At 44.8% G+C, this 27,673-nt stretch overlaps 2 protein-coding genes and 1 non-coding gene across 14 annotated transcripts in view; 2 read left to right on the forward strand and 1 right to left on the reverse strand.

Moving 5' to 3' along the window:
* Positions 1–6,752, reverse strand: part of TMCO3 (transmembrane and coiled-coil domains 3) — a 55,132-nt gene extending 48,380 nt beyond the window's left edge. The window contains exons 1-3 of one of the 8 annotated variants that reach the window (XM_074387400.1): positions 6,520–6,751; positions 2,333–3,878; positions 1,634–2,157 (exon numbers count right to left, since the gene is read on the reverse strand). In XM_074387400.1, the coding sequence (XP_074243501.1) occupies positions 1,634–2,077 (444 nt within the window). In that variant the 5' untranslated portion in view covers positions 2,078–2,157; positions 2,333–3,878; positions 6,520–6,751. Of the gene's footprint in view, positions 1–1,633; positions 2,158–2,332; positions 5,957–6,519 lie in introns of those variants that run through there. The other 7 variants (XM_074387398.1, XM_074387403.1, XM_074387402.1 and 4 more) reach the window with 7 other exon arrangements.
* Positions 6,753–7,088: 336 nt separating this feature from the next.
* DCUN1D2 (defective in cullin neddylation 1 domain containing 2) overlaps positions 7,089–27,673 on the forward strand; it is a 37,400-nt gene continuing 16,815 nt past the window's right edge. For 2 of the 5 annotated variants that reach the window (XR_012514263.1, XM_074387412.1), the window contains exons 1-3: positions 7,089–7,178; positions 13,566–13,782; positions 16,838–17,006. Coding sequence is in view for 4 of the 5 variants with exons in the window: in XM_074387412.1 (XP_074243513.1) it covers positions 7,176–7,178; positions 13,566–13,782; positions 16,838–17,006 (389 nt within the window). In the remaining variant the exon portion in view is untranslated. Of the gene's footprint in view, positions 7,179–7,807; positions 10,887–13,565; positions 13,783–16,837; positions 17,007–27,673 lie in introns of those variants that run through there. The other 3 variants (XM_074387413.1, XM_074387410.1, XM_074387411.1) reach the window with 3 other exon arrangements.
* Positions 23,729–23,889, forward strand: LOC141581704 (U1 spliceosomal RNA). Its single transcript, XR_012514464.1, has one exon. It is a non-coding gene; the product is annotated as a U1 spliceosomal RNA (small nuclear RNA).

A 27,673-nucleotide genomic window follows, 5' to 3' on the forward strand; every position in this document is an offset into this window, starting at 1 on the left:
CTCAGGAGGCTGAGGCAGGAGAATGGCCTGAACCCAGGAGGCGGAGGTTGCGGTGAGCCGAGATCGCGCCATTGCACTCCAGCCTGGGTAACAAGAGTGAAACTCTGTCTCAAAAAAAAAACCAAAACATTTATTCTTAGCTAAAGGGATGGGACATAGGACAGCAGAGATGACCAGAGCGAGAAGCACATTGTTGCCTCAATTCCCAAGTAGTCATGACACATCATCTGATGCCACTGACAAAGAGCTGCAGGTGACACACAGCTGCAGGTCACACACACACGGCTGGGGGTCTCACACACACGGCTGCGGGTCTCAAACACACGGCTGCGGGTCTCGCACACACAACTGCAAGTCTCACACACACAGCTGCAGGTCTAGCTCACGAATGCAGGTCTATCCAGAGCTTCAGGTCTGACACACAGCTGCAGGTCTCACAAACAGGGCTGCAGGTCTCGCAAACAGAGCTGCAGGTCTCCCACACACAGCTCCAGGTCTCACATACAGCTGCAGGTTTGACTGACACACAGCTGCAGGTCTCACACACACAGCTGCAGGTTTGACTGACACACAGCTGCAGGTCTCACACACACAGCTGCAGGTCTCACATACACAGCTGTAGGTCTGACTGACACACACCTGCAGGTCTCACATACAGCTGCAGGTTTGACCGACACACAGCTGCCAGGTCAAGCATGTGACTGGAGGGCTAGTACCAGCACCTAGAGAATCTCGACATAGCAGATAATAACTATTGTATGTTAGCCTGCTGTTGACATGTTATGAAGTGTGCATATTTGAGCCAATGTTACTCAAACTCATGTTTTTTCTCTGTAGTAAAAGGGCCACAAATCTAGACCAATGCCCTGTCACGTCTCCACCATACAGTCAGCTCATGCACACATCACACAGGCAAGACAAATGAATCAGTGTTATTGAAAACCTTGATTTATACATTTGCCTGATGATGATATTTCTCTCCCCCACGACATGTTTCGGTAAAGAGTTTCATGTCTGTATTTTCTCCAATGTTTACGCTGTGGAATAATCCCACAGGTTTTTCTGTGAAGATGACTTTACATATTTAAAGGGCTTGTCATAGAACAGGTACTCAAGAAAAGATGGCTTTAAAAAAAGAATAACTAATACAACAACTGATATAGTAATTCAGAAACTTCTCATCATTTTAAAAGCATACCTGGTCAAAGTCCTAAACTGAAATGTATAGATTAGTTTAAAACTAATTTTAATATTTTTATTTTCAATATTATGCCACTGAAGAGAAGTAAAACTTCACACTAAAAGGAACTCCCGTCAGAAACTCAGCAACGGGGTTATATTTATTTTTCTATCAGTTTACTAATACAACTTGAATAACTTTGAATTACCAGGGAACTTCTCCGTAGAGAACAGCATGAGAGTGGCTCCTCCTAGAAGAACTACAGTATTATGCAAAAGGAAAAGGTTCTCCCTCACACTGGAGATCTCTCTAGACATGACTTCCTAGGAAGACAACACCCAGGAGACGTCAGCAGCATTCACGCCTTCCCTTCCTCCCTGCCCCCCAGCTTCGCAGTGGGCTCTCCCGAGGATGTGGGCACCCGCTCTCCACCTTTCTCGCTCACTGACTGACCTTTATTGCTGCCTCTCTCAGGGCCTCCAGGCGCTGCCGGCTGCTCTCCTTCATGTTCACGACATCTTTGTAATCTCCCTGGAGAGCTCTCTGCAGTCCGTAAATGGCTTGGAAAACGGAATTTTCACTTTCATTCAACTCTTTCTGGAAGATTTCAAATGTGTGCACCTGAAACAGTTTCTCTTCACCCGAAAGGCCCACGTCTCTCTCCACTGCTCCAATTGCATTTTTCAGTTTGTTCAGAACTGCATTCTTCTGGCGGAGAAGCCCTGTGAGCTTCCTGCAGCTGTCCCGGACCCACTGCCGGCTCTGAGTGGCCGCTGCCCCCCGCCCACGGTGCAGTTTGATCACGCGCTGTGCCACCTCCTCGTGCTCCACAGCCTGAGTCGCCCAGGGAAGGACGGGAAACAGCACCCAGAAGAAGCTTCTTCCCAACCCCTTCATGATCCAGGTTTGGAGGGCAGGGCACAGCAATCCACAGGTCTCTGCCTTGCTGACCTCGCATTTCAGATACACATTTTCAGCTGAAAAAGAATTACTGTCACATATAGTTGAATAATAATTCATTACTACTCATCAAAGTATTAAATAATCAGATCCAGAAAACTGATACCTTTCTGAAGAAAATATAATCTTTCCTAGATTATATATCTAAACCATTGCACTGAGATTAAAACCAAATACTGAATGTTGACGTACCTTGTGTGGTACCTTGCGAAGGGCTGAGATGATTAAAGGTCAGTTACATCTTTATGGAAAGGTTTGAAGGCAATTTTGTTTTTTTTAAAGAAAACAGCCTCATATCGCTACCAACTCTACCACATGCAAAATACAGAAACCAAGTCTATTTAAGAGAGTCCATGTTGGCCAGGTGCAGTGGCTCACGTCTGTAATGTCAGCACTTTGGGAGGCTGAGGCTGAGGTGAGCAGACCACGAGGTCAGGAGTTCGAGACCAGCCTGGCTAACGTGGTGAAACCCGATTTCTACTAAAAATGCAAAAATTAGCTGGGTATGGTGGCGTGCACCTGTAATCCCAGCTACTCAGGAGGCTGAGGCAGAAGAATCCCTTGAACCTAGGAGGTAGAGGTTGCAGTTGCAGTGAGCTGTGATCACTCCACTGCACTCCAGCCTGGGCAACAAGAGCAAAACTGTCTCCCAAAAAATAAAAAATAAAAAAATAAAAGAGAGAGAGTCCATGTTATCAAAACCCAGAAAATACCATCAACTTCTCCTCAGAAGTCAGTGGACTGCCTGGGGACACCACACTCGATGTCACTCCAGAAACGAAATTTTCTGAGCTACCTACCGTTAGCTTTGCGGGCTTCCCAAAATCATTTGAAATTTTGCCACATGGCCCAACAGTCTGTAGTCAAGTGCTAGGAAGACGTCAAGAACTCACAATATACATGTATCTACGCCACAATACCTAGATGTCTAGAACGTTTTGCTATCATCCAATTTCAGTCTCCTCCAGCTTTCCTTAGGGACCTAAAACACTACACGTGAATTTATCCTGGCAAGGCAGAGCACAGACAGGAGCTTGCTTTCTGAACATGACTGCTGGGGGAATGAAGATGGTTTCAGCGCGGCGGGAGCCGTGGCATCCAGGTGACCACAAGCAGGGGCAGGGCAGTGCACCCAGACTGAGCACTGTTTAGGGAGCAGGTGGAGACAGCGGCCAGCAAAGGCCACTAAGGCAGGAGGAGCTTAGAGGCTGGAAACCGAGACTCTGGAGAGGAGGAGGAATAAACGCCGAGTCCATGGAATTTAGCCACTAAGGGATCACAGGCAGCTAAGCCAAAAAAGGCAGCAAAACCAACACCTACCACGTACGCAGGTGTACGGTTGAAAGGAAACAACAACGAAATATTAACCTAACCATTCTTTACAGCAGCATCCAATGGACTGTTAGGAATTCCTACTCAATCGTCACATATTCCAAAGATTCCCCAGTGAGTGCTCAGCAGCTGTGTGCACTTCGGCAGGTCCTGAAGACAGTAGTGTTAGTCAACAGGAGTCACTCATCAGAATCACAGCAAAAGTCACCAAGAAGAGACGATATTCGGGTTAGAAAGTGATCAATTACAGAACAATCTTGGAAACTGACTCCAGATAAAGCACGTTCCACGGAGGGCCACTTACCTGAAAGGGTGTACGATAAATAATGCGCTCTTCCAACCAATTTTATGTTAGTTTCAATACACTTTAAGTACACGTGTACACCCTTAAGTACACATTTACCACCTTAAAAACAAACAATGAGGCAATCATTTAGTCATGCCTGGCAATATAGCTAAACTGTTATTTTAATGACTCACTCAATTGCTAAGCGTCTCTCCTTCCAAGGGAGCTAAAGAAATCAACAGCTACTTCAGAAGTGCACATTTAGTATTTTCGAGAACCAAGATAGACATTTGAGATGCTTCGTTTACACCTCCCAAAAGATCCCAAAAAGTGATTCTTTGATGGATTTTATGCTCCAGAAAAGTGGCTTTCAACAGAGCTCATGTGTGAATGACACCTCTATGTTCATTTCCGGTTCCTTCCTCAGTCAGGTTCCTGAAATTAGGTGTCCCTCAAAGGGAGCTATTAATTTTTATGAGGATTTACTGAGGATTTTAGTTGTAGTTATACTAAAATTTCCCACTGAAACATAACATGAAAGTGAAATTATTTATGGATCCTTAAAATACAAATCACTCTCTTTTCAAACTCATTTGATTTTACCTTCAAACTTGCCTCCAAAATCCTATGGACTACCAAATTGTAGCATGTTTTTTGAGTAAATAAGTAAGCATCTTTAGCTGTTCTAATTAAAAAGACATTTTGGAGGCCAGGTGAAGTGACTGATTGCTGTAATCCCAGTACTTTGAGAGGCTGAAGCAGGTGGATCACGAATTCAGGAGTTTGAGAGAAACCTGGCCAAGATGGTGAAACCCTGTCTCTATTAAACATACAAAAGTTGGCCGGGCATGGTGGCAAACGCCTGTAATCCCAGCTAATCAGGAGGCCGAGGCAGGAGAATCACTTGAACCCAGGAGGCAGAGGTTGCAGTGAGCTAAGATCACACCTGGGCAACAGTGAGACTCCATCTCAAAAAAAAGACTTTGAATACCTGTAATGTGGTGTGGTTTTTTGGTTTTTGGTTTTTTTTTTTCAGACTGAGTTTTGCTTTTGTCACCCAGGCTGGAGGGCAGTGGTGTGATCTCAGCCCACTGCAACCTCCGCCTCCCAGGATCAAGCCATTCTCCTGCCTCAGCCTTCCGAGTAGCTGAAATTACAGGCGTCCACAGCCACACTCAGCTACTTTTTGTATTTTTAGTAAAGACTGGGTTTCACCATGTTGGTCAGGCAGGTCTCTAACTCCTGACCTCAGCTGATCTGCCTGCCTCAGCCTCCCAAAGTGCTGGGATTACTTTTTAAATAATGAATTCTTAGAATTTCTGTTTCTTGAGCTATTGATACATATAACAATGCGGATGTATCTCAACGCTAAGTGAAAAAAATCTCAATTTCATTGAGAAGACACACAGCTGTAGACTGACACTCACTAGTGCATATACAGTTGGTGCAATCTCAGCAGGTCAGGGGATCTGATCAATGAAAATTGCCTGCATATACTATGGTTTTGCAAGGCGCTACCATTGGAGAAAACAGGGCAAGGCACTCCAGGATTTCTTTATATTACTCCTTACAACTACATGTGAATCTGTAACATCTCAAAATAAAAAGGCTGGGTGCGGTGGTTCATGCCACTGCCGTATTATAACACAATTATGTATATTACCAGCGCTTTGGAAGGCTGAGGTGGGCGAACTGCCTGAGGCCAGGAGTTGGAGACTAGCCTGGGCAACACAGCAAGACCCTGTCTGTATTAAAAATGAAAAACTTAGTGCGGCGTGGTAGCCCCTGCGGCCCCAGCTCCTGAGGCAGCTGAGGCGGGACAACCCCTTGAGCCTTGACCAGCCACTGCACTCCAGCCTGGGCGTCAGCAAGACTCTGTCTCAACAACACAAAAGCTTCAGAATATTTAAGTGAAGTTTGCGGGAAAAAAAAAAAAATATATTTCACTAAGCAATTCAATCATTAAGACGCTCCTTTTGAAAAAGCCGGTAAATAAGATAAATTTGTAAGACAGAGTAACCAGAAAAACGGGCAGTGACTAGGGACCCGAAGCACGGCGGCCTTGCTTCCCAGCGCGGGCGTCCGCACCCTGGCTCACCGACGCCGCAGGAGGGGCGTCGGGGGTGGGCTGCAACCGCGCCCTGCCGCGGGCCCTGGCGGTCCCGAGCCCACACGGGCGGCCAGGGTGGGAACGCAGGTGGATACCCGCCGAGAACGTGGGCCTCGGCCAAGAACGCCTAGGCAAGGCCTGGGGGAGCGGGACCCCAGGCCCCACAGACCACCCGACCCCGGGAGACAGCGCCTGCAAGAGAAGGGGAGCCCCGGGGAGGGAGGGAAGGGGAGCCCCGGGGAGGGGAGCCCCGGGGAGGGCAGGGAGGGAGGGAGGGGAGCCCCGGGGAGGGGAGGGAGGGAAGGGAGCCCCGGGGAGGGGAGGGAGGGAAGGGAGCCCCGGGGAGGGGAGGGAGGGAGGGGAGCCCCGGGGAGGGAGGAAAGGGGAGCCCCGGGGAGGGGAGCCCCGGGGAGGGAGGGAAGGGGAGTCCCGGGGAGGGAGGGAAGGGGAGCCCCGGGGAGCCCCGGGGAGGGGAGCCCCGGGGAGGGGAGGGAGGGGAGCCCCGGGGAGGGGAGGGAGGGGAGCCCCGGGGAGGGGAGGGAGGGGAGCCCCGGGGAGGGGAGGGAGGGGAGCCCCGGGGAGGGAGGAAGACGAAAGGAAGGCGGGGGACCCCTGGGAAAGAGCCCCGTTAGGACGAGGCCCGGCGCTCACCGGGACGTAGGGGGCCGCGCCCACCCGCCCGGCCACAGCATCACCGTCCCGCGGCCTGGGCAGGGCTCTGCGGCGCCGGGAGCCGAGGGGCGGAGACGGACCGCAGCGCCCGAGGGCTTCCCTTCATCCTCTGCCAGGCGGGACCCGGGCCGGGAGGCCGGGAAGGAGCCGCCCTCGCCCAGCGCCGCCGCACGGGACTCCCGCCCACACGCAGTCGCAGCGCCCCCCCCAAAAGGCGGGGCGTGGGCGTGTCCCGTCGGCCGCGGGGCGGTGCGGAGCATGTCGGGAGATGGAGTTCTGTGCACCGACTCGTCGCCCTCTTCTTCCAAGAGCACCTCCCGGCCTGCGTGGGGCCTGGGAGCCTCAGGCCGGCATCGGTCACCGCAGGCGCGAGCCACGGCCCTCACGGAGGGCGGACGAGCAGGGGCGACAGGGGGATGGCGGCGCCGAACAGGCTGAGCGCTGGGGCAGGGGCGGTGCGAGAGCTCCCGTCGGCCCCCGGGCGGCGCTGAGCATGCCGGGAGTGGGAGTCCCCGCGGCCGGCTCCCGCCAGTGTCCCGGAGCCCCGGGCCGCGGCCGTCCTAGGACTAGGGCGGAGCGACCGCCGCGCCTGCGCAGAAGGCCGGGGCCGGCCAGAGGCTGGCGGCGCGAGGGAGATGGTAGGTGCCCTGGCGTCGCCTCTGCCTGTCGGGGTCGGGGCCGGGGTCGGGGTCGGGGCCGGGGCCGGGGCCGGGGTCGGGCGCTGGCGACGCGCTGGATAGGTGGGGCCGAGCCCGGCGAGCTGTGTGGGGCGTCCCGAGCGGGGCTGAGGGAGGAGTGCGCCGGGGGCCTGCGAGCCGGAGCGGCGGCGTGGGAGGCGCGGGACCGTGGGGAGCACAGGTTTGACGGAGCCGCGAGCGTCGAGGGACGACTGAGCGGAGGGCGGAGGGCGGGAGCCGGGGGGGCGGGGGGACCGCGGTAGCTGGGGGGCCGGGGGCCGCTGCGGGCCGGGGGGCGCTGCGGGGCGCGGAGCGGGAGGCTGGGGGCGCTGCGGGGCGGGGGGCGCGGGCCGGGGGGCGCTGCGGGGCGCGGAGCGGGAGGCTGGGGGCGCTGCGGGGCGGGGGCCGGGGGCCGGGGCTTCCCAGGGCGGCTCGGACACGGGAGCGTGCGAGGTCGCGGCCGGTCCTGCGGGCGGCCGTGCAGGTGCTGAGGCCGTTGACCGGCACCGCAGGGGAGGAACCGCGGGAAGCACAGACCCGCGCGGGCGGAGGGGAAGGAGGGGCGGCGGGGCCGGGCCGGGGCTGCGGCTGTGCGTCTGCGGCCCCGGAGGGGGCTGCCGGGGTGCCCCTCAGCGGCTCTGAAGTGCGTGGAAGCCACGGGGATGGTTGGGACTGGACACAGCGCCTCGGAGGCCGGCGGGGTGCTGCGGGCGGGCCGATGCCCCGGCGGGGGAGGCGGGCGCCAGACGCGCGGGCGAGGAACGAGGCGCGGGTGCCGGGAGCCTGTGGGACGCGGGCGGGGGCGCGCTGTCAGAGGCCGAGGGTCTGAGTTGAACGCTGGAGGCTTTCTCTGGAAATTAGCCGGAGAAAAAGTGAGGTGCCGGGGGCAGCCAGCCGTGCGCGGCTCGGGGCAGAAGGAACGGTGCGCACGGACGGTGCGTCGGTGGGAGGCGACGGCGCCGCCTAGAAGCTGAAAGATTGCCCTGGCTAAAGCCCAGAGAGCCGGGAAGGGACGCTGTCAGGAGGGGAGAAGAGCCGCAGAGGAGACTGAGAAGGGCCGGTAGGAGAAACCAGGAGGCTAGAAGGTGTCGAAGGAAAGGGGAGCCATCAGCAGTGCTGAACGCAAGAGCAGCTGTGAAGGTCCCACTGACTGCAGCAGCCGGGCTTGTGTGACCCTCAGGGGTCACTGCAGAGGCCGGTCTGCAGCGAGGTGGCATGAGTTAGGGTGCACACCTGGGCAGGTAGGGGTCGTTCGCTCCACCTTTTAGGAGGAAACGGGCGGAGTAGACAGGAACTTAGCTTGGGGAAAACTCGAACACGCTCAGAGTGCAGGAGAGGAGGGTCTATGGCATCTGTCAGCTCCACTGCTGCGGAGCGGATGAATTTCACTCCCCCTCCCTCAAGTGTGCTGTCTACCAAAACAGCGTCCAAGTGATCGATAAACTTAAACAGTTTATTTGATCAAAATGATGGGCCTGCCAGCCCCTTGTAAGTTGACCCAAGGACATTGTAAGAGTAATTTCTTTCCATTTGACCTATGGGTATCCTCCATGCCAGATAATATGAGTAGTTTTACACAAAGTCAGTTAAAAATGTTTAAGACTTTTTATAGCTTAGAGATTTTATTTGCTGTTTCCACTGGATTGCCCGGATTTTTATTTTAAGAATTGTGTATTTTATTTCAAGAATTTCAACTATTTTATTTTAACAGAATAAAATAGTGAAACCTAGAAAATACCCCCCTACATACAGTCTTGAAAAACTGGCCTTAATAATTGAATTTGCATGGCGTGGTAAGCCTCGGTGAAGGTTGTCAGCTTGAAGGGTGGCCCTGGTTCCACAGCGGATCGACCTTGATTAGTTTGACCTGGGTTCAGTCCTATCTGGGTACACTCAAAGCTTCCTGCCGACGTCTGGGCCTTTGTTAATTTGACCTGAGTTTAGTCCTAAGGGCAGTCGGGGCTTCTTTCTTGCCCCTGTAGTTTGTTAGTTGCTGAACCTTTTTGTTTCCTAAGAAGCTTTATGCCAGTTCCCTTCTTCAGAAGAGGCCACTTGGGTCTCTTAGTCACTTTTGGACATGAAGCACGTAGTCTTTAGACTTAGCTACTCATCATTGCTTTAATTGCTGTTATTTTATGGAGAAACCTGTAAGGGGTGACATCAAATGATTGCAGCTTTGTTGACTGGCCAGACTTGTTAATGGGCTAAGCCTAGACCTCCGAGCTGCTCTTGCTCATTCTGAGCCAGTGCCTTGGCACCACCGTGCAGTTCAGTGTTTCCTGGCGTATCTTGTGACATTGCAGGAGGATCTTCGTGTTTCTCCATACCCTTCGGTTCCCTCTGTAGCTAACAGTAATGATCCAAAACCACCTTGAATCCATGTGCTCCTGCATCTATTCTTCTAGAGTTCTAGGAGATTAGGCTGCTGGTGTACCAGTGTCGTCACATGTTAGAAGAGGCTTCAAGGGGTGATTAGCGGGAGCTCAGGATCAGACACCATCGTGTCTTCCAGGTGTCCGCACTCCAGATCTCTTGATGTGGAGCCATCAGTTGTATAATGCTGGTTGAATAATTCAGTCACCCAAGAGGATATTAGCCTGCTGAATAGTCTCGGAGAATCTAACGAGTACAATGTTGACCTTTTTTTTAGGTGAAATTAATGTGACATAAAATTATTTTAAAGAGTACAATTCAATGGTGTTTGGTATGTTCACAAATTTGTGGAACCACCACCTCTATCTAGTCTTAAAACATTTTTGTTGCCCCAAAAGAAAGCCCTGCACCCATCAGCAGTCACTCCCAACTCCTCCCTTGTCCCAGCCCCTGGCTACCACTCACCTTTCTTTCTCTGTGGATTTGCCCATTCTGGATATTTCCTGTAAGTGGAATCGTACACTGTCTGGCTTCTTGTGCCTGGCTTCTTTCACTCAGCATCATGATTTTGAGCTTCATCCATGTTGTGGCATGTGTCAATACTTCATTCCTTTTTATGGCCAAATTCTATTCTGTTACATGGATATACTAAATTTTGTTGTGTAACATGGCAGAATTTTTAAATGTAGCAATGATGGCCGCTTCCATAATGAGGATGTCAGGGCTATTCTTAGTGGTGGACCATTTTGGGGGTTGCACTTGTGTCTTTACCCTAAACTTTTTAACTCTTGGCTTTGCTCACCCTCCCTTGAGAAGGCTGTCAACTTCATAAAAAGACACCAGCTCTATCTTTTGTCAGCTTACTGTCAGAGAATATGGGATCTGACTTAATTTAGCTAAATTCAATCTTAACAGAGAGTACAACCTTGAATTCTTTGTTTAGTTCTTTTCAAAAGCTCAATTTCAGGAAATAATATAGAGAATATGTATTCATTTATTCCTCTAGAATGTAGGTTGGGGTCAGCAAACTACAGCCCACAAGCTGGCTGTTTTTGTAAATTGAGTTTTATTGGACCACTATGGCTGGCTGCTTTTGCAACATACCTCCTGGCCCACAAGCCTGAGATGCTGCTGTCTGGAACATTACGAGAGAAAGCTGACTGAATGAAGGTTTCTGATCTTCGTCAGTGCTTAACCTGAGTTCTGCCTTCTCCTACCTTGTGAGGACTTTCCAGATAGACCGAAGCCATCTGTGAAACCCCTGAAATTTTATTCAAAGCTGCCTGCGCGTGCGAGGTTCGTATATGTTTTCCTGGAGGGCAGAGCAATGACTCGTCAGATTCCAAAAGGAATCCAAGGCTCCCAAATGCCCAACACTCATTGTTCTGAGTAGCCGGAATGTCCATTCCCTGGACTCTCCTGAATTAGCAGTTCTCACAGCGTTTCGTCTCAGGAGTCCTATATTGTTTTGGGTTGTTTGGTTTTTTTTATTTTAGGTTCAGGGGTACATGTGCAGGTTGGTTATAAAGGCCAGTAGCATGTCATGGGGTTGCTTTGCAGATGGTATCGTCAGCCAGGTAAGAAGCACCGCGCCCGGTGGGTGGTTTTGTGGCCCTCTCCCTCCTGCCACCCTCAAGCAGGCTCCAGTGTCTGTTGGTCCTTCTTTGTGTCCACATGTGCTCAGTGTTTAACTCCCACTTAAAAGTGAGAACATGTGGCATTTGATTTTCTGTTCCTGCATCAGTTCACTTAGGAAGATGGCCTCCAGCTCCATCTGTGTTGCTGCAAAGGACATGATCTTCGTCCTTTTTGTGACTGCCTAGTATGCCATGGTGTATATGAACCACATTTCCTGTATGTTTCTAAGAATGATTGGAGCCCCAGTCATTGGAACGTTGAACCCCAGTCATTCTTAAATGATATGTGGGTAATAGTCATCAATATTTACCATATTAGAAATTAAAGTAGAAAGTATTGAAATATTTCTGTATTTAATTAACAATAAAAAACCCATTAGTTTTTGCAAATATCTTAATTTTGGCTCAATAAAAGATAGGCTCTCAAATCTTGTGTTCAGTCCTGTAATATCACAAGCCATACAGCCTGTGGAAGCCTCTGCTGTGCACTTTGTGAGAATGAGAGTGAGCAAGGCTGGTGACAGCTTAGGACACTCAGGAAGGTAGTTCTGTGGAACGCCTGAGAGGCCTGAGGACCCCAGGGTCCCAGATGCACGCAGGGGAGTATCTATCTGGATAGCATTCTCTTAATGTTCCTGCAGAATTGTCATCTGGTATTTTGGCACCATGCTTTTTGATTGCCTGTCTCAAAAAAAAACAAAAATAAAAAAAACTGGAAGCTGGCTCTGCTGTACATGGTTGGCATTTTGGTGAGGAATTGGTATACACGAGGAAACGTCGAACTTCATGAGGAGCCCCAGGAGATGTTTCCCTCAGGTTTTAGGCCGGAAGGGTCTGTACCACTTCTGAGCTGCTGCTAAGGTTTTAGATCCTATGAAAACGGATTTTCCTAACTAATCATATTGTCTTTGCTGTGGCACTGGGGAAGCTTGGAGCCTGATTTCCAGCTCTGACATGTGACAGGCGTGTCCCTGTACTAACAGCACCCCTGGCCTCCTGGTACGTCTTTCCCCAGTCTCAAGTTTTCTCATCCATACCTTGTTATCCTTCTATATGTTTCTGTAAATTATGTTAGGATTCATTCCATATGTTTTTATAAGTTGTCTCATTTTTATTTGAACAAGATTGAGTATAAATTCCTGATAAAAATTTGAGTAAAAAATTACCCCCTAATTGTGGAAAGCATTTTTGTAAAACATTAGCATCCAGTAGATTCTAGGGTCTGTTTGGATTTAGAGAAGTTAGTAAATCACTTTCTTTTCCAGTGTTGTTTTCATTAAGTTACTTTATTCGTTTATTATTATTATGTTTTGAGACAGAGTCTTGCTCTGTCGCCCAGGCTGGAGTGCAGGGGCAGCATCTCAGCTCACTGCAGTCTCCGCCTCCCAGATTCAAGCGATTCTCCTGCCTCAGCCTCCTGAGTAGCTGGGACTACAGGTGCACACCACCATGCCCTGCTAATTTTTGTATTTTTAGTAGAGATGGGGTTTCACCATGTTGGCCAGGCTGGTCTCAAACTCTGTACCTCAAGTGATCTGCCCTGGCCTCCAAGTGCTGGGATTACATCATCAAGTTACTTTAGATAAGTGGAAACTCAGCCTCCTATATCTGGAAGTGTCAAGATGTTACTTTGTTTCATTATATACTATATATAGTACAGCTACTTGGCAGTTTTGTTATTTATTGCCTGCTCAGAGCCTCTGTCCTATTTTTCATTTTATTTCTGTCTCATATACAGAGGCATTCTTGTTATTAGTATTATTGTTTCCATTTAATCATAACAGGCTTTTTTGTGCCTGCTTGTGAAACTTTTATAAATTACTTTTAACACTCTCCTTAGTTATTGGTGTACGTTTCATCAATGTGATTCTGCTGATTTTAAACTGGGAAAAACTTAATGTCTCCTAACTGCATGGCCTCTTCCCATTCATTAGAGCCTGAACTTACTTGAAGCCAAAGAAGACCCTGCAGCTAGGACCCCCAGTGATGCTGTGAAGTCCTTGCCCTGTTTCATCAGAGGGTTAGATGTGCATTACAGAGGGAGGCATACAGAGATTTTTAGAAAAGCAACAGTCTTACTTTATGCAGAGTGACTGGGTAGAGGTCAGAGTACGTCTTGTATAAAATGTTAATTCTCATAATTTTTGAAGGTTAGACTGCCTGTTACTGTGTAGGTGCTGTGGTTTCAATTTTCAGAAGGCTGTCCAGTCTTTTTAACTGATGAAGAGCAAAGCTTTATGTTCTGTGATTCTGCCCAGTTAAGTGCAGGCGTTAGGCTAGAGGCTGGGACAAACCCTGAGCAGCTTCATGGCTTTCCTACTTCTTTTGCATCCCAAAGCATAAGCTTAAATCGTCTCAGAGGGACAAGGTTCGCCAGTTTATGGCATGCACTCAGGCTGGCGAGAGAACTGCCATCTACTGCTTAACGCAGAATGAGTGGAGACTAGACGAGGCCACGGACAGCTTCTTCCAAAACCCAGACTCGTTCCACAGGGAGTCCATGCGGAACACTGTGGACAAGAAGAAGCTGGAGCAGCTGTACGGCAGGTACAAAGGTAAGAGGGGTCGGCAGCAAAGCTGGACGGATGCCCGCCTCCATCAGCGGCCTGCGCACTGCATGTCCAGGGCTCTGGTGCCAGGAGCAGGAGGTCTCTAGGCTGTTCTTGCTTCTCCTCCCGGCACTCAGCTACAGAATCCACTTTCTCCAGTTTAAATGGGGCTGGGACTGTGATTGGCCAGGGTTGGGGGAGGGCAAGAAGAGGGGAGTCAGGGATGGATCAGGACCAGGCCCGTGCCCACTTGTTCTATGCACTGAGTCTGATGTTGCACAGCCTGTCAGGGAAAAGCCACTGCTGGGAGGCTTGGTGTCGGCATGATTGTGTCTGTTAACATGGTATTGTTTTCAAGCACTTCTCTTTAGGCTGAAATATTGATGATGAGAAGGTTAAGAACAACACCAAATCACGAAGATGATCCTGGAGCAAGGGTAAACCTCAGTGTTTTCCTTGCCCGGGTAGTGGCATGTCAGCACTGAAATAGCTTCCATGGTTAGAGAGGCTTTGGGAAAAGCTCTCAGCAAAGAAACCTTGTGTTGCAGATTGTGAACAGTCATGATTTTTATTGACATCAGTGCTTAGATCAAAGCTTCTTGTGAAAATGCAGCTGTGCCTTGAACTCTAGACTGCCTTGATGAGCATATGCAGATCCAGGTCCTTCTGCAGGCTTTACATTTCACATCCAGTGCAGAGGGAGAGGCAGTAGGCTAAGAGCTGACTTGTTCAGCTGTTTCTTTCTAGCAGTTTTTTTTTTTTTTTTTTTTTTTTTGAGACGGAGTTTTGCTCTTGTTACCCAGGCTGGAGTGCAATGGCGCCATCTCGGCTCACCGCAACCTCCGCCTCCTGGGTTCAGGCAATTCTCCTGCCTCAGCCTCCTGAGTAGCTGGGATTACAGGCACGCACCACCATGCCCAGCTATTTTTTTTGTATTTTTAGTAGAGACGGGGTTTCACCATGTTGACCAGGATGGTCTCGATCTCTTGACCTCGTGATCCACCCGCCTCGGCCTCCCAAAGTGCTGGGATTACAGGCTTGAGCCACCACGCCCGGTCTCTAGCAGTTTTTAAGACTAAGTTTTCTGAAACTTGAAAACAAAACCAAACCTTGACCGTCATTTAAACAAGTATTAGCTCAAATATAGAATAATTTCCTTGGCTTTAACTTCTTGTTTATTTATTATTTTCATTTTTTGCTTTTTTTTTTTTTTTTTTTGAGACAGAGTCTTGCTCTGTCGCTTAGGCTGGAATGCAGTGACACCGTCTCAGCTCACTGCAACCTCCGCCTCCCAGGTTCAAGTGATTCTTCTGCCTCAGCCTCCCGAGTAGCTGGCACTACAGGTGCGCGCCACCATGCTAGGCTAATTTTTTCTATTTTTATTTAGAGACAGGGTTTCACCATGTTGGCCAGGCTGGTCTCGAACTCCTGATGTCGTGATCCGCCTGTCTCGGCCTCCCAAAGTGCCGGGATTACAGGCGTGAGCCACCGTGTCCAGCCAGATACTGTGTGTGCACTTTAGTCTTTCTGTGTAGATCTGAAAAATGGATTGAAAATTGCCTTAAAAAATCTTGGCTCAGAAACTTAGTGGTAAAACAAACAAATCAGATTTGTACTTATTATAGTTTCTGAAAAATTTAAATTGTTTTTAGTTAAGCTTTAGTCTGTTTTAAGAATTTTTGGCTAAGTTAGTTGTTGAGCTAATTTTGTAAGTCATATGCTATGCACATTTTTTTAAAGTTATTTACATACAGCTGCCTTTGAAAAAATACCTGTGTATAAGTGGAAAATAGTATCTTTAGGTGTTATTGAAGCTTCATCCCTTCATTATTATTTAACTTTATCATGCAATTATAGTCAGTTAAAGTAGAAACATGGTGTAATCATCTTAGACTCTAAAAATAAACACAGTTCTAAGACTGTTGACAAATATAACAATTATATTAACATACAAATGAATAAGTACTTGCAAAATTACTTGAAAAATTGAACATTGTTATAATGAAATTTACTGAGATGGTTTATTAAGTCAGGGCTTTGTAGATTAATATTTCTATTCCTGAAGTGTAATGTAAGGAGGTGGAATTGAATAAGGTAATAAGTGAGGACTTTTTTTTAATAGAACCTCTGTCCCATAAACTATGGGTGAGGTTGTTTTCTCCTGATATAAGAGAATAGAGTTAGAAGGATGTTTATGGTTTCCTTCATTTATGTCACCAATTTTTCTTTGGTAACTATATATATGTAGTAATATATTACTTAAATGACCAAAGTTAAATTTTGTATGAAGGGAAGAAAAGTTTATCATACCTAATCTTTATTTGAGCAAAGAAGCTACAGGTTTTCGATATCACCTTCTAAATCAACAGTTGACATAGCATTATGATATATTATGATATACATAATCTGTCTGAAATTACTAGCTTTAGTGAAGTCTTGCTGGGATGCTTTAAATACATTTTACTGTTTGATTTTCCGATAAACGAATGCTAAGTTCTTTAATTTTATTTTTAAACTAGAAATAGGTGGTGGGGAGCCTGAATTTCTAAGCTATTAAATGTGGATGCATAAGCTAAATGATTCTGAAAAATAGTTATTGTCCAGCACCATTAGAACTAGCAAATGAAATCATTTAAGAAGAAAAACATCAATCACTCATTTACTTTGGCAGAGTTGTGGTAACTGAGGTATTACAAATACTTTATCAATCCAGTATTTTCGTAGCAGTTTGCCTTTGGGTGAGCTAAATTTCTGTAAACTTGAATTTTTATTTCACTTTAGGGAAATTAAATTTTTCTTAGTGATCAGATCTTCTCAAAAAAAAGACAATGATTTTTTTTTTCCCCTGAAATCCAGTAACCTAGATTTTAAAAATAGGACAGTTTTCTGGATACGTTATTTGTTGCTCAGTGTTTCTTTCCTGTGCAGCCTGTTGAATGATGTATTGGAAGCATGCTTGCTAGAACTAGGTCGTATAATAGAATGATAGGATTCAAACCTCCTGTTTTAGAATTACTTTTCAAAAAAGTGTAACTTTCTTTTCCCCTGGTGTTAACTACAGACCCACAAGATGAAAACAAAATTGGAGTAGATGGGATCCAGCAGTTTTGTGATGATCTGAGCCTAGATCCTGCCAGTATCAGCGTGTTGGTCATCGCGTGGAAGTTCAGGGCAGCAACTCAGTGTGAATTTAGCAGGAAGGAATTTCTAGATGGCATGACAGAACTTGGGTAAGTAAATTATTCTTAGCTTAAATTTTTTCAGAACTGAAAATACTTTCAACGTAATTATTTTCCAGCAACTTAATACAAATTATTTTCATATCTGTTCATTTTCTTTGTGTATCTTAAACATTTTTTATGTATCTGCACTATTAAGCCATTGGTTTCCTTTTAATTTTCAGTGGAAAGCTTTATTTCATTTCATATTTGAATTTTTTTATATTCCTTTTGTAACTCATTTTCTTCTTTTTGAGTTTTTTCTTTCCAATTTTGAATTGGCAGTAAATACCAGGTTCAGTTCATTCATGTTATTTCATAATACTGTATCATAAATGTAGAATTTATTATGTTGCTATGTTAAAAATTAATTAAGATGTCATTTTGGTTTTTGCTTGTAATATTTTTCTATTCTACCTACAGGATTGGGGTAAAGGCTTCATTAATAACTTAAAGCTGTTTCTCACTTATCAGATAAGTTACAAAAGTAAATGAAAAGACCTAATGTAACTGTCTTTTCATCATTAAGCTTAATGAACTACAGTCATTCACTACATAATGACATTTTGGTCAATAGTGGACCACTTATGTGACAGTGGTCCTGTAAGGTTAAAATGGGGCTGAAAAATTCCTACATCACAGTCTTATAGTGTCGTAGCACAATACGTTACCTGTGTTTGGTGGTGCTGGTGCAGACAAACCTACTAGACTACCAGTCATATAAGAGCATAGCACATCCAGTTATGTGCAGTGTATGATACCTGATAATTCAGATGATTACGTTAATATACTTTTTATTGTTATTTTAGAGTGTATTCCTTCTACTCGTTTTGTTTTGTTTTGTTTTGTTTTCTGTTTTAGTTGAGATGGAGTCTCACTCTGTCTCCAGGCTGTAATGCAGTGGGGCGATCTTGGCTCACTGTAACCTCTGTCTCCTGGGTTCAAGTGATTCTCCTGCCTCAGCCTCCAGAGCAGCTGGGATTACTGGTACCTGCCACCATGCCCAGCTAATTTTGGCATTTTTAGCAGAGATGGGTTTCACCAGGCTGGTCTTGAACTCCTGACCTCAGACGATCTACCCACCTCAGCCTCCCAAAGTGCTGGGATTTTATAGGCATGAGCCACGTCACCCAATGAGCCACATCGCCCAACCTAATTCAACTTATTATTATTATTATTTTGCAGGATATGTGGCAGAAGCTACTGCTACTTGGCTGTGTAGTTTTTTTTCTTCGTTTTTTTCCCAAAGTTAACTGTCAAACAGCCTCAGGCAGGTCCTTTAGGAGGTATCCAGAAGGGGGCATTGTTATCACAGAAGGTGGCAGTTCCATGCCTGTTATTGCCCCAAGGACCTTCTAGTGCAAGCCTGTTAAACCCGAAGCCCAGAACAGCTCTGAATGTAGCCCAGCACAAACTTGTAAACTTTCTTAAAACATGATGAGATTTTTTGTGATTTTTTTTTTTTTAAGCTCATCCGCTTTTGTTAGTGTTAGTGTATTCTATGTGTGGACCAAGACAATTCTTCCACTGTGGCCCAGGGAAGCTAAAAGATTGGACATCCCTGTTCCAGTAGGGCAAGATGTGGAGACAGAAGACAACGATTTTGATGGTCCTGACCCTGTGTAGGCCTAGGCTAATGTGTGTGTTTGTGTACTGGTTTTTAACAAAAAAGTTAAAAACATATTTTAAATAGAAAAAAGTATATAGAATAAGAATATAAAGAAGAAAATATTTTTGTATAGCTGTACAATGTGTTTGTATTTTAAGCTAAGTGTCAAGAGTTTAAAAGATTTTTTTAAATTTTAAAGTTTATAAAGTTACAGTAAGCTAACATTTATTATTGAAGAAAGAAAAATTTTTTAATAAATGTAGTAATAGTCTAGTGTACAGTGTTTGTAAAGTCTATCCTAGTGTACAGTGTCCTGGACTGCCATGTTCACTCACCACTCAGAACAACTTCCAGGCCTGCGAGCTCCATTCATGGGAAGTGTTCTATACAGGAGTACAATTATCATCTTTACTGTATTTTTAGTATACTTTTCTATGTTCAGATATGTTTATGTTTGTGTAAATACACTCCAGGATGTTCACACAACAACGAAACTGCCTAACAACACATTTCTCAGAACATATCCCTGTTGTTAAACAACAAACAAGTGTGTTTCATGAGACGGTGTAAAATCCACCTTATTTGACTTGCTGATATTTCTCATATTCTGATTTTGGTGTTGATAACTTAGAATAGCATATTTTTAGCTGCTGAAGAGAGCTTGAAGCCTTACAGTAAACTTGTTCTTAAAGCATATAGTTAACAGCAGCTGAGGGAAAAAATAGCGAACTTGTTTCCTGTCCTGAACTGATGAATCTGTTCTATTTATAGCCTTGTCTGTTTAGATGATAAACTATTTCTAATATAGATGCTTCTCATCTTGACAAACGCATCTTAAGTTTAAAAATATCATAAGTTGGCTGGGCACAGTGGCTCATGCCTGTAATCCCAGCACTTTGGGAAGCCTAGGAGGGTGGATCACGAGGTCAGGAGTTCAAGATGAGCTTGGCCAAGATGGTGAAACCCCGTCTCTACTAAAAATACAAAAATTAGCTGGGCAAGGTGGCAGGCGCCTGTAATCCCAGCTCCTTGAGAGGCTGAGGCGGGAGAATCGCTTGAACCCTGGTGGGGCAGAGGTTGAAGTGAGCCGGTACACTCCAGCCTGGGCAACAGAGTGAGACTCCATCTCAAAAAAAAAAAAAATCATAAGTTAAAAATGCATTTAGTACCTCATCATCTTATAAAGTCAAAAGAAATCTTTTTTTTTTTTTTTTTTTTTTTTTTTTTTTTTTTTTTTGAGATGGGATTTCTCTCCTAATCACTCAGCCTGGAGTGAATTGGCACAGTCTTGGCTCGCTGCAGTCTTGACCACCCAGGCCCAAGCAGTCCTCCCACCTTAGTTTCCCAAGTAGCTGGGACCACAGTTGGGTGCTACCATGCCCAGCTAAGTTTTTAAAAAATTTTTGTAGAGACAGGGTTTCTCTGTGTTGCCCATTATGGTCTTGAACTCCTGGGCTCAAGCGATCTTCCTGCCTCGGCCTCCTAATGCTCTGGGATTATAGGCATGAGCCACTACACTTAGCCAGAAAAATCTTAAACATCGTAAGTAAGGCCCTGTCTGTGATATCTTATAAAATTCTCTGTGGGTGCAAACAAGCAAAAGATACCATGACCATGGTATAACAGCATATTTATTTATGTTCTTTGCACTTAGGAAAGTCTAGGTGAATTACCAGTAATTTTAGAATGGAAAATACCTGTTAAGCATTCTGTTGGTAAGGTACGATACATTATCCCATCTATTAAAATCTCTCTGAAATGAGAAATTTTGGAAATAAATGCTTCTTAGGGAAATACTGACATTTCTTAGTCATTATCTAAAAATAATTTATACAAAGAAGTTTTTAAAATTCCTGTCTATTGTCCTATTATCTGTTATAACTTAACATGTTTTAAAGATTTTGAGTGTGAGTCTTTCCCAAAATAGCCGAGATGATTTGTGCCTCTTATCTCGAGTATGCAGAATGTGATCTTCGGTTACAAGTTTATGATGGATAAATACTGCTGTCCACATTTTATGGGGCTGTTAAGAAGGAAAGCATTTTGTCAGTATTAAAGGTTTATACTAAACTATAATGTAGAGATTAAAAATCTCAGTGCTTTTAAGACTATTTGCTCTTAGTTTAAATAGTGCTAAGCTTTAAAAAATACTTTAGCTTTTGTGTCTCTATTTTTATTTTTTTCACACTTTGTCATGGCTATTAACTCTCCTGACTGAGGTTAGTAGAATACCTGCTTTTAACAGTTAATACTATATCATTTCATTAGAGGCCTAGGGGTTCTTAAGTAAACTGAGTAAAATTTCTGAGCATTGTGTTTAGAGATGGTGAACCAGGTAAAAAAATCTGTGTCAGGGCATTAAGGAGCTAACAAGATAGTGAAAAATTGTGAAACAAAAATCTCAAGAGGTGAGCCCAGCAGCTGGGGCTACTTTTCCCCGGAAAAGCAGTTCTTTTGACAGCCCCTTTTGATAGCCTCTTTTAGGTACAGGGACAACAGCTGAAAACTGGGGTCTGCCAGGTCTTCAAGGTTGGAATACTCAAGTCTGGGGTCTGAAGACCTGTACTTCAAGAGTCAGGGTGAACTGGAAGACCTCGTGGGAACTCCTAGCTCAAGTCATCTAGAGAGACTAGAAAATATGTCACTAAAATTGGATTAAGGTAATTCCACATTGCTAGTGCTCACAGGTACCTGGCAGAGGCAAATAAAAATGGTATTTGGAAAAACATCCTACATTATTTCTATGAACAGTTTTTTTCTTATACAATGTTCAGGACAAAACCAGAATACATAGTCCTGTGAGGAAGCAGGATTACGTGAAAGGAGCCAACAGAAGAACAGGCCATAAAAATGGCACTCGGGGGCTCCGGTGAGAGAAGGTTTCAGTAGACTTCAAAGCAACTTTGTCACTCGTTCAGCAGATACATCACTGAAAAACTGCCAAAGAACTAGACATATAAAAACCACATAACAGGACTGAAAACAAAAGTGGCAAACCATCTTGAAACATGAACAAAGGAGGAGGAGTCTGCTACCTGATTTCAAGTCTCTGAGGCTGTAGCAATCAGGACAGTGAGTAGAACAGAGAATCCAGAATAGACTCACACCTGTGTGGTCAGTGTTTTCTTTTTGCAAAGACGTCAAGACATTTCAGATGAGGAAAAGGGAGTCTTTTTAACCAGTAGTGTTGAACCAACTGGACAGACGTGGAAAAATTAACCTGTCTATACTTCATATACATAAAAACCAAGGTAGATCAGAGAGCTGGACAAGAAATTTAAAACTTAAGTTTTTTTTTGTTTTTTTTTTTTGAGACGGAGTTTCGCTCTTGTTACCCAGGCTGGAGTGCAATGGCACGATCTCGGCTCACCGCAACCTCCGCCTCCTGGGTTCAGGCAATTCTCCTGCCTCAGCCTCCTAAGTAGCTGGGATTACAGGCACGCGCCACCACACCCAGCTAGTTTTTTGTATTTTTAGTAGAGACGGGGTTTCACCATGTTGACCAGGATGGTCTCGATCTCTCGACCTCGTGATCCACCCGCCTTGGCCTCCCAAAGTGCTGGGATTACAGGCTTGAGCCACCGCGCCCGGCCTAAAACTTAAGTTTTTAGAAAAAACGGGGGAAGGTCTTTTTGACCTTGGGTTAAACACTTTGATAGAGAAGATACTAAAAGATCATAAAGGAAAAAACTGATAGATTTCATCAAAGTTAAAAATTTTTGCTTGTCAAAAGATACCATTTAAATGAAAAAGGCACAATAGTAGGAGAAAATATTTGCTATTAAATGTATAATTGTTAGAATATATCATTTTTGTATAATTTCTAAATAAAGGGGAGAAACGCAGTGGTTCACACCTTTAATCCCAGTGCTTTGGGAGGTGAAGGTGGGCAGATCACGAGGTCAAGATCAAGACCATCCTGGCCAACATGGTAAAACACTGACTCTACTAAAAATACAAAAATTAGCCGGGTGTGGTGGCGCACATCTGTAGTCCAAGTTACTTGGGAGGCTGAGGCAACAGACTGGCTTGAACCCAGGAGGTGGAGGTTGCAATGAGTCGAGATGGCACCACTGCACTCCAGCTTGGCAACAGAGTGAAACTCTCTCAAAAAAACAAAAACAAATTTAAAGTTAAATCCAAAGAAATGCAAGGAAAATGGGCTTAGGCAGGACAAATAGCAAGCATATAATAAAATGGAGTATTTAAGCCCAGTGTGTCAGTAATTACATAATTAAATGTAAGTGAATTAAATGCCAAATGGATTTTTATTTTTATTATTTATTTTTGAGACAGAGTTTCACCCTTGTCACACAGGCTGGAGTGCAGTGGCACGATCGATCTCGCTTCACCACAACCTCCATCTCCAAGGTTCACGTGATTCTCCTGCCTCAGCTTCCCAAGTAGCTGGGATTACAGGCACCCACCACTACACTAATTTTGGTTTTGTTTTTTGAGATGAGGTTTAACTCCTGTCACCCAGGCTGGAGTGCAGTGGCACAGTCTTGGCTCACTGCAACCTCCGCCTCCTGGGTTCAACAAATTCTCCTGCCTCAGCCTCCCAAGTAACTAGGATTACAGGTGCCCACCACCACATGTGGCTGTTTTTTGTATATTTAGTAGAGATAGGGTTTCACCATGTTGGCCAGGCCAGTCTCAGACTCCTGACCTCAGATGGTCCACCCACCTCAAAATGCTGGGATTACAGTGGGAGCTATCTAAATGCCTGACCCAGATGGAGTTTTAAATATCAGCTGTCCATATTGTTTAAAATAGATACAACTAAAACAGCTTTGAGGCATACAGCAACTCTACAGATAAGGAGGCATACAGCAACTCCACTGATAATAATAAAGGGTTTATCTCACCAGGAAGGCAGTTATGTTTTTATGTATTTATTGAATAGTCCCAAAGTACTGAAAGCAAAAATAAGCAACTATAAAGAAAGATACAAATCCATGATCAAAGTGAGAGATTTTCACACACATCTTAGTAACTGATACAATGAGTAGGTGAAAAATTAATGAGTAAATAGAAGATTTGGACAGCACAACAGAGGGCCTAGGAGAACATTTAGACTGTTGGCTTCGATGTTGAGGAATACGTATTCCTTTCAAAAGAAAACAGAACAACCTGGCAGGAGAGATCCCATGATCATGAAGGTGGTTTTCCCAGAGCTAGGCTTATCCATTGTACTCCAGATGTGCTGACACCTGTGGTTTTCCCAATTGTGGGAAGCTGGACTGCATAACTTGTAGTGGGGAACTACGTTCATGTTCTGTCCTGGTGTTTAAAGGAAAAAAAAAAGAACTTTATAAAAGACACAACATTAATAAAAATTGATGATAAACTGGGCTATTAAGTAAACTGCAACAATTCACAGGTTTGTAATGATACAGGGTATGTTTTCTGATCACAGTACAGTTAAACTAGGAATATAACAAAAATATAGGTAGGATATGTGTGGATGTTGCAATCCTGTATAGCCCTTGGGGTGAGAAAGAAGTTACAGTGGAAATTAGAAAATATCTTGAGTGGTGAAAATACTGTGTATGTATAGGATTCAGCTTATTAAATGTATATTTTAGAAAGGAGGAAAGGCTGAAAATCAGTGAGCAAAGCCTTCCATTTCAAGAAATAGAAAAAGAATATAGAAGGAAGGAATTAATGGTTTTTTTTTGTTTTTTTTTTTTTGAAACGGAGTTTAGCTCTTGTTACCCAGGCTGGAGTGCAATGGCGCAATCTTGGCTCACCGCAACCTCCGCCTCCTGGGTTCAAGCAATTCTCCTGCCTCAGCCTCCTGAGTAGCTGGGATTACAGGCACGCGCCACCATGCCCAGCTAATTTTTTGTATTATTAGTAGAGACGGGGTTTCACCATGTTGACCAAGATGGTCTCGATCTCTCGACCTCGTGATCCACCCGCCTCGGCCTCCCAAAGTGCTGGGATTACAGGCTTGAGCCACCACGCCTGGCCGGAATTAATGTTTTTAAATAAGCACTAATTTAGCAAGAATAATAAGTAGAAAAGAAGTTATTAGGAACAGTAAAGCAGAAGCTTGTTATTTGAAAAGACTTGTAAATGTGGCGAATCACAAGTAACATACATAGATGAAAAGGGGACAAAATGATAGGTAGGTTGCAGAAGGCTTAAAAAGAAAAAGTCTTATGAAGAGCTTTATGCCAGTAAATTTGACAGCCTATATGAAATAAGGTCTTTTAAAAATATAACTTAACTGACACATGAAGAAATAGAAAATCTTAACAGTTCTGTAACTCTTAAGAATTTGAGCCTGTAGTTTAAAATTTCCTCAAAGAGACAACTGTTTGGGATGGCTTAATTGGCATATCCTACCAAACTCCTAATGAGAGGAAAATCGCCAATTTTAAACATCATCTTCCAGAAAATAGTAAAGGAAGAAAGATTCTGCAAGTTGTTTTAAGGCCAGCACAAACTGCATGACAAAACGGAGGAAGAATGTTTGAGAATGGCAAATGATAGGCCACTCTCAGTTACAAGAATCAGAAGATACATAAAATGATCATAAGATGCAAAAATTCTAAACAGAGTATCAGAAAACTGACTAGTCAGTAGCAAAAACCCAGGACGATAAGCCCAGGATGATACATCAAGACAAAGTTGGTTATATACAGGAATGCAAGATTTGCTTAATGTTAAGTCAATTGGCATAATTAATTTACCACATTAACAACAGAAAAAAAAGGATTATAAGATGGGTTTGATCAAATTCAGCATTTCTTCATTTAAAAGACAAAACAGGAAACGTAAGAATAAAAGGGGCAGTTCTTAATTTGACCAAAAAGAAAAAAATTCCTATGGCAGATGTATTTACTGGAATTGTAAGCCACTTTCCCTTTGAGACAGCGAAAAAACCTGAATGACTATTTCTTTTCAGTATTAAACAGGAAATCATAGCTAGTCCAATCTGTGGATAAAATACTGGGATCAATAGTGACATTAGCCAAACCACAGGATCCAAGTTCTGCAAATAAAGACCTGTTATATTTCGGGACGCCAAGTACAACAGCAAAACGGTAAATTTTAAAATATATGTCATTTTTAGTATCTTCAAAAATACAAAATGCCTAGAATAAATCGGATTAAAGATGTGTGATACTCCCATAGAGAAAAAAATAACTCATCAAGAGACAGGAAAGAAGACCTGAATACATGGAGAAATACACTTCATTGATAGGTTGGAACACAGTATTTTATCCTTAGGGTTTTTTTGAGACAGAGCCTCGCTCTGTCGCCAGGCTGGAGTGCAGTGGAGCAATCTCAGCCCACAGCAACCTCTGCCTCCCAGGTTCAGGTGATTGTCCTGCCGCGGCCTTCTGAGTAGTTGGGACTACAGGTATGCGCCACCATACCCAGCTAATTTTTGTATTTTTAGTAGAGATAGGGTTTCACCATATTGGCCAGGATGGTCTCGATCTCTCAACCTCATGATTTGCCCACTTTGGTCTCCCAAAGTGGTGGGATTACAGGCGTGAGCCGCCACTCCTGGCCTATCCTTAGGTTTTTTTTTTGAGATGGAGTTTCGCTCTTGTTACCCAGGCTGGAGTGCAACGGCACGATCTCGGCTCACCGCAACCTCCACCTCCTGGGTTCAGGCAATTCTCCTGCCTCAGCCTCCTGAGTAGCTGGGATTACAGGCATGCGCCACCATGCCCAGCTAGTTTTTTGTATTTTTAGTAGAGACGGGGTTTCACCATGTTGACCAGGATGGTCTCGATCTCTCGACCTCATGATCCACCCGCCTCGGCCTCCCAAAGTGCTGGGATTACAGGCTTGAGCCACCGCGCCCGGCCTATCCTTAGGTTTTTATACTGAATGATCTCAATTTAAAAATCCGAGATAGTGGATTTATGTATGTGTAATTTGACAAGCTGATTTAAAATTTATATGAAAATGTATAGTCAAAAAGTAGTTCTCGAAGAAAAAGGACAAGATGGGAAGATTTGCTCTACCAGATAATTAGAACTTTTAAAGTTAGAATAATTAAGACTACATGGCATCAAGTGCCAGATCAGATAAACAGACCAGTGACCTGTGTAGCAGAATGGAGGGCTCAGAAAGAAGTCCATGAATGCTAGGGACATCTGGTTTATGATAGAGCTAGCCTTAAGTGGAGAAAGACATTTTTTCAGTAATTGATACTGGGAGAATTAGTATTTTGGGGGAAAAAAATCCTGATTTCTACCACATACCATATGTAAAATCATTTTCAGATAGATTGTAGATCTCAGTATGAAAAGCAAAAGGAAAAAGTCTAGAAAATAATACAGGAAAATACATGACTATCCAATAGGATAATTTTTAAAACATCAACAAAAATCACTGTAAAAACTACTGACACAGTGTATTACACTAAAAATCAAGAACTTCTGGTTAAGAAACATCATAAGAGTCATAGAAAGGCAATCCATGTTCTGTGTGAGAGTTCTTCAGAAATACCTGACAAAGGCTTGTATCTTTATAAAGAATTCTTATAAAACAATAAGAAAAAGACGTTGAAAACAAGCAAAAGATTTGACAAGTACCTCACAAAAGAGGATGCATGAGTCCCGGCCAAAGGGTAAGGTGCTTGATCTCATTCACTGGGGAGATGCAGAAGAAAACCACGTGAAATAGAACCCCGTAACAAGCCACCCTCTGGAGTGCCAAGCTAAGACACGGTAACTAATGTTAGTGAAAATGCGTGCAGCGGGAGCTCTAGTGTACTGTGACATCAGTTACTAAGTGGAAGTTGCACGGACTGTGACCCAGCCGTCCACTCTGGAATGTGTGCCCAATGTGGTACATCACAGGTGTGCTGAGATATGGGCACAGAAATGTTGGCACCGTTACTCCAAACCAGGAAAATGTTCACCAACAGTGGCATTTATGAATCATAAAATATGGATGTAACAAGAATTCTCTATGGCAAAGGAAATGAGCAGCTGGAGCTGTGAATACCCACAGGAACAAACCTCTGAGACATCCCAAAGGCAGAAACAGCCAGACGTGAGGTGGTGCACACTGAGTTCCTGTTTTCAGCCAACCAGAG

The sequence above is a fragment of the Saimiri boliviensis genome, chromosome 16, assembly GCF_048565385.1.
Source record: "Saimiri boliviensis isolate mSaiBol1 chromosome 16, mSaiBol1.pri, whole genome shotgun sequence".
In the NCBI taxonomy this organism is placed as follows: domain Eukaryota; kingdom Metazoa; phylum Chordata; class Mammalia; order Primates; family Cebidae; genus Saimiri; species Saimiri boliviensis.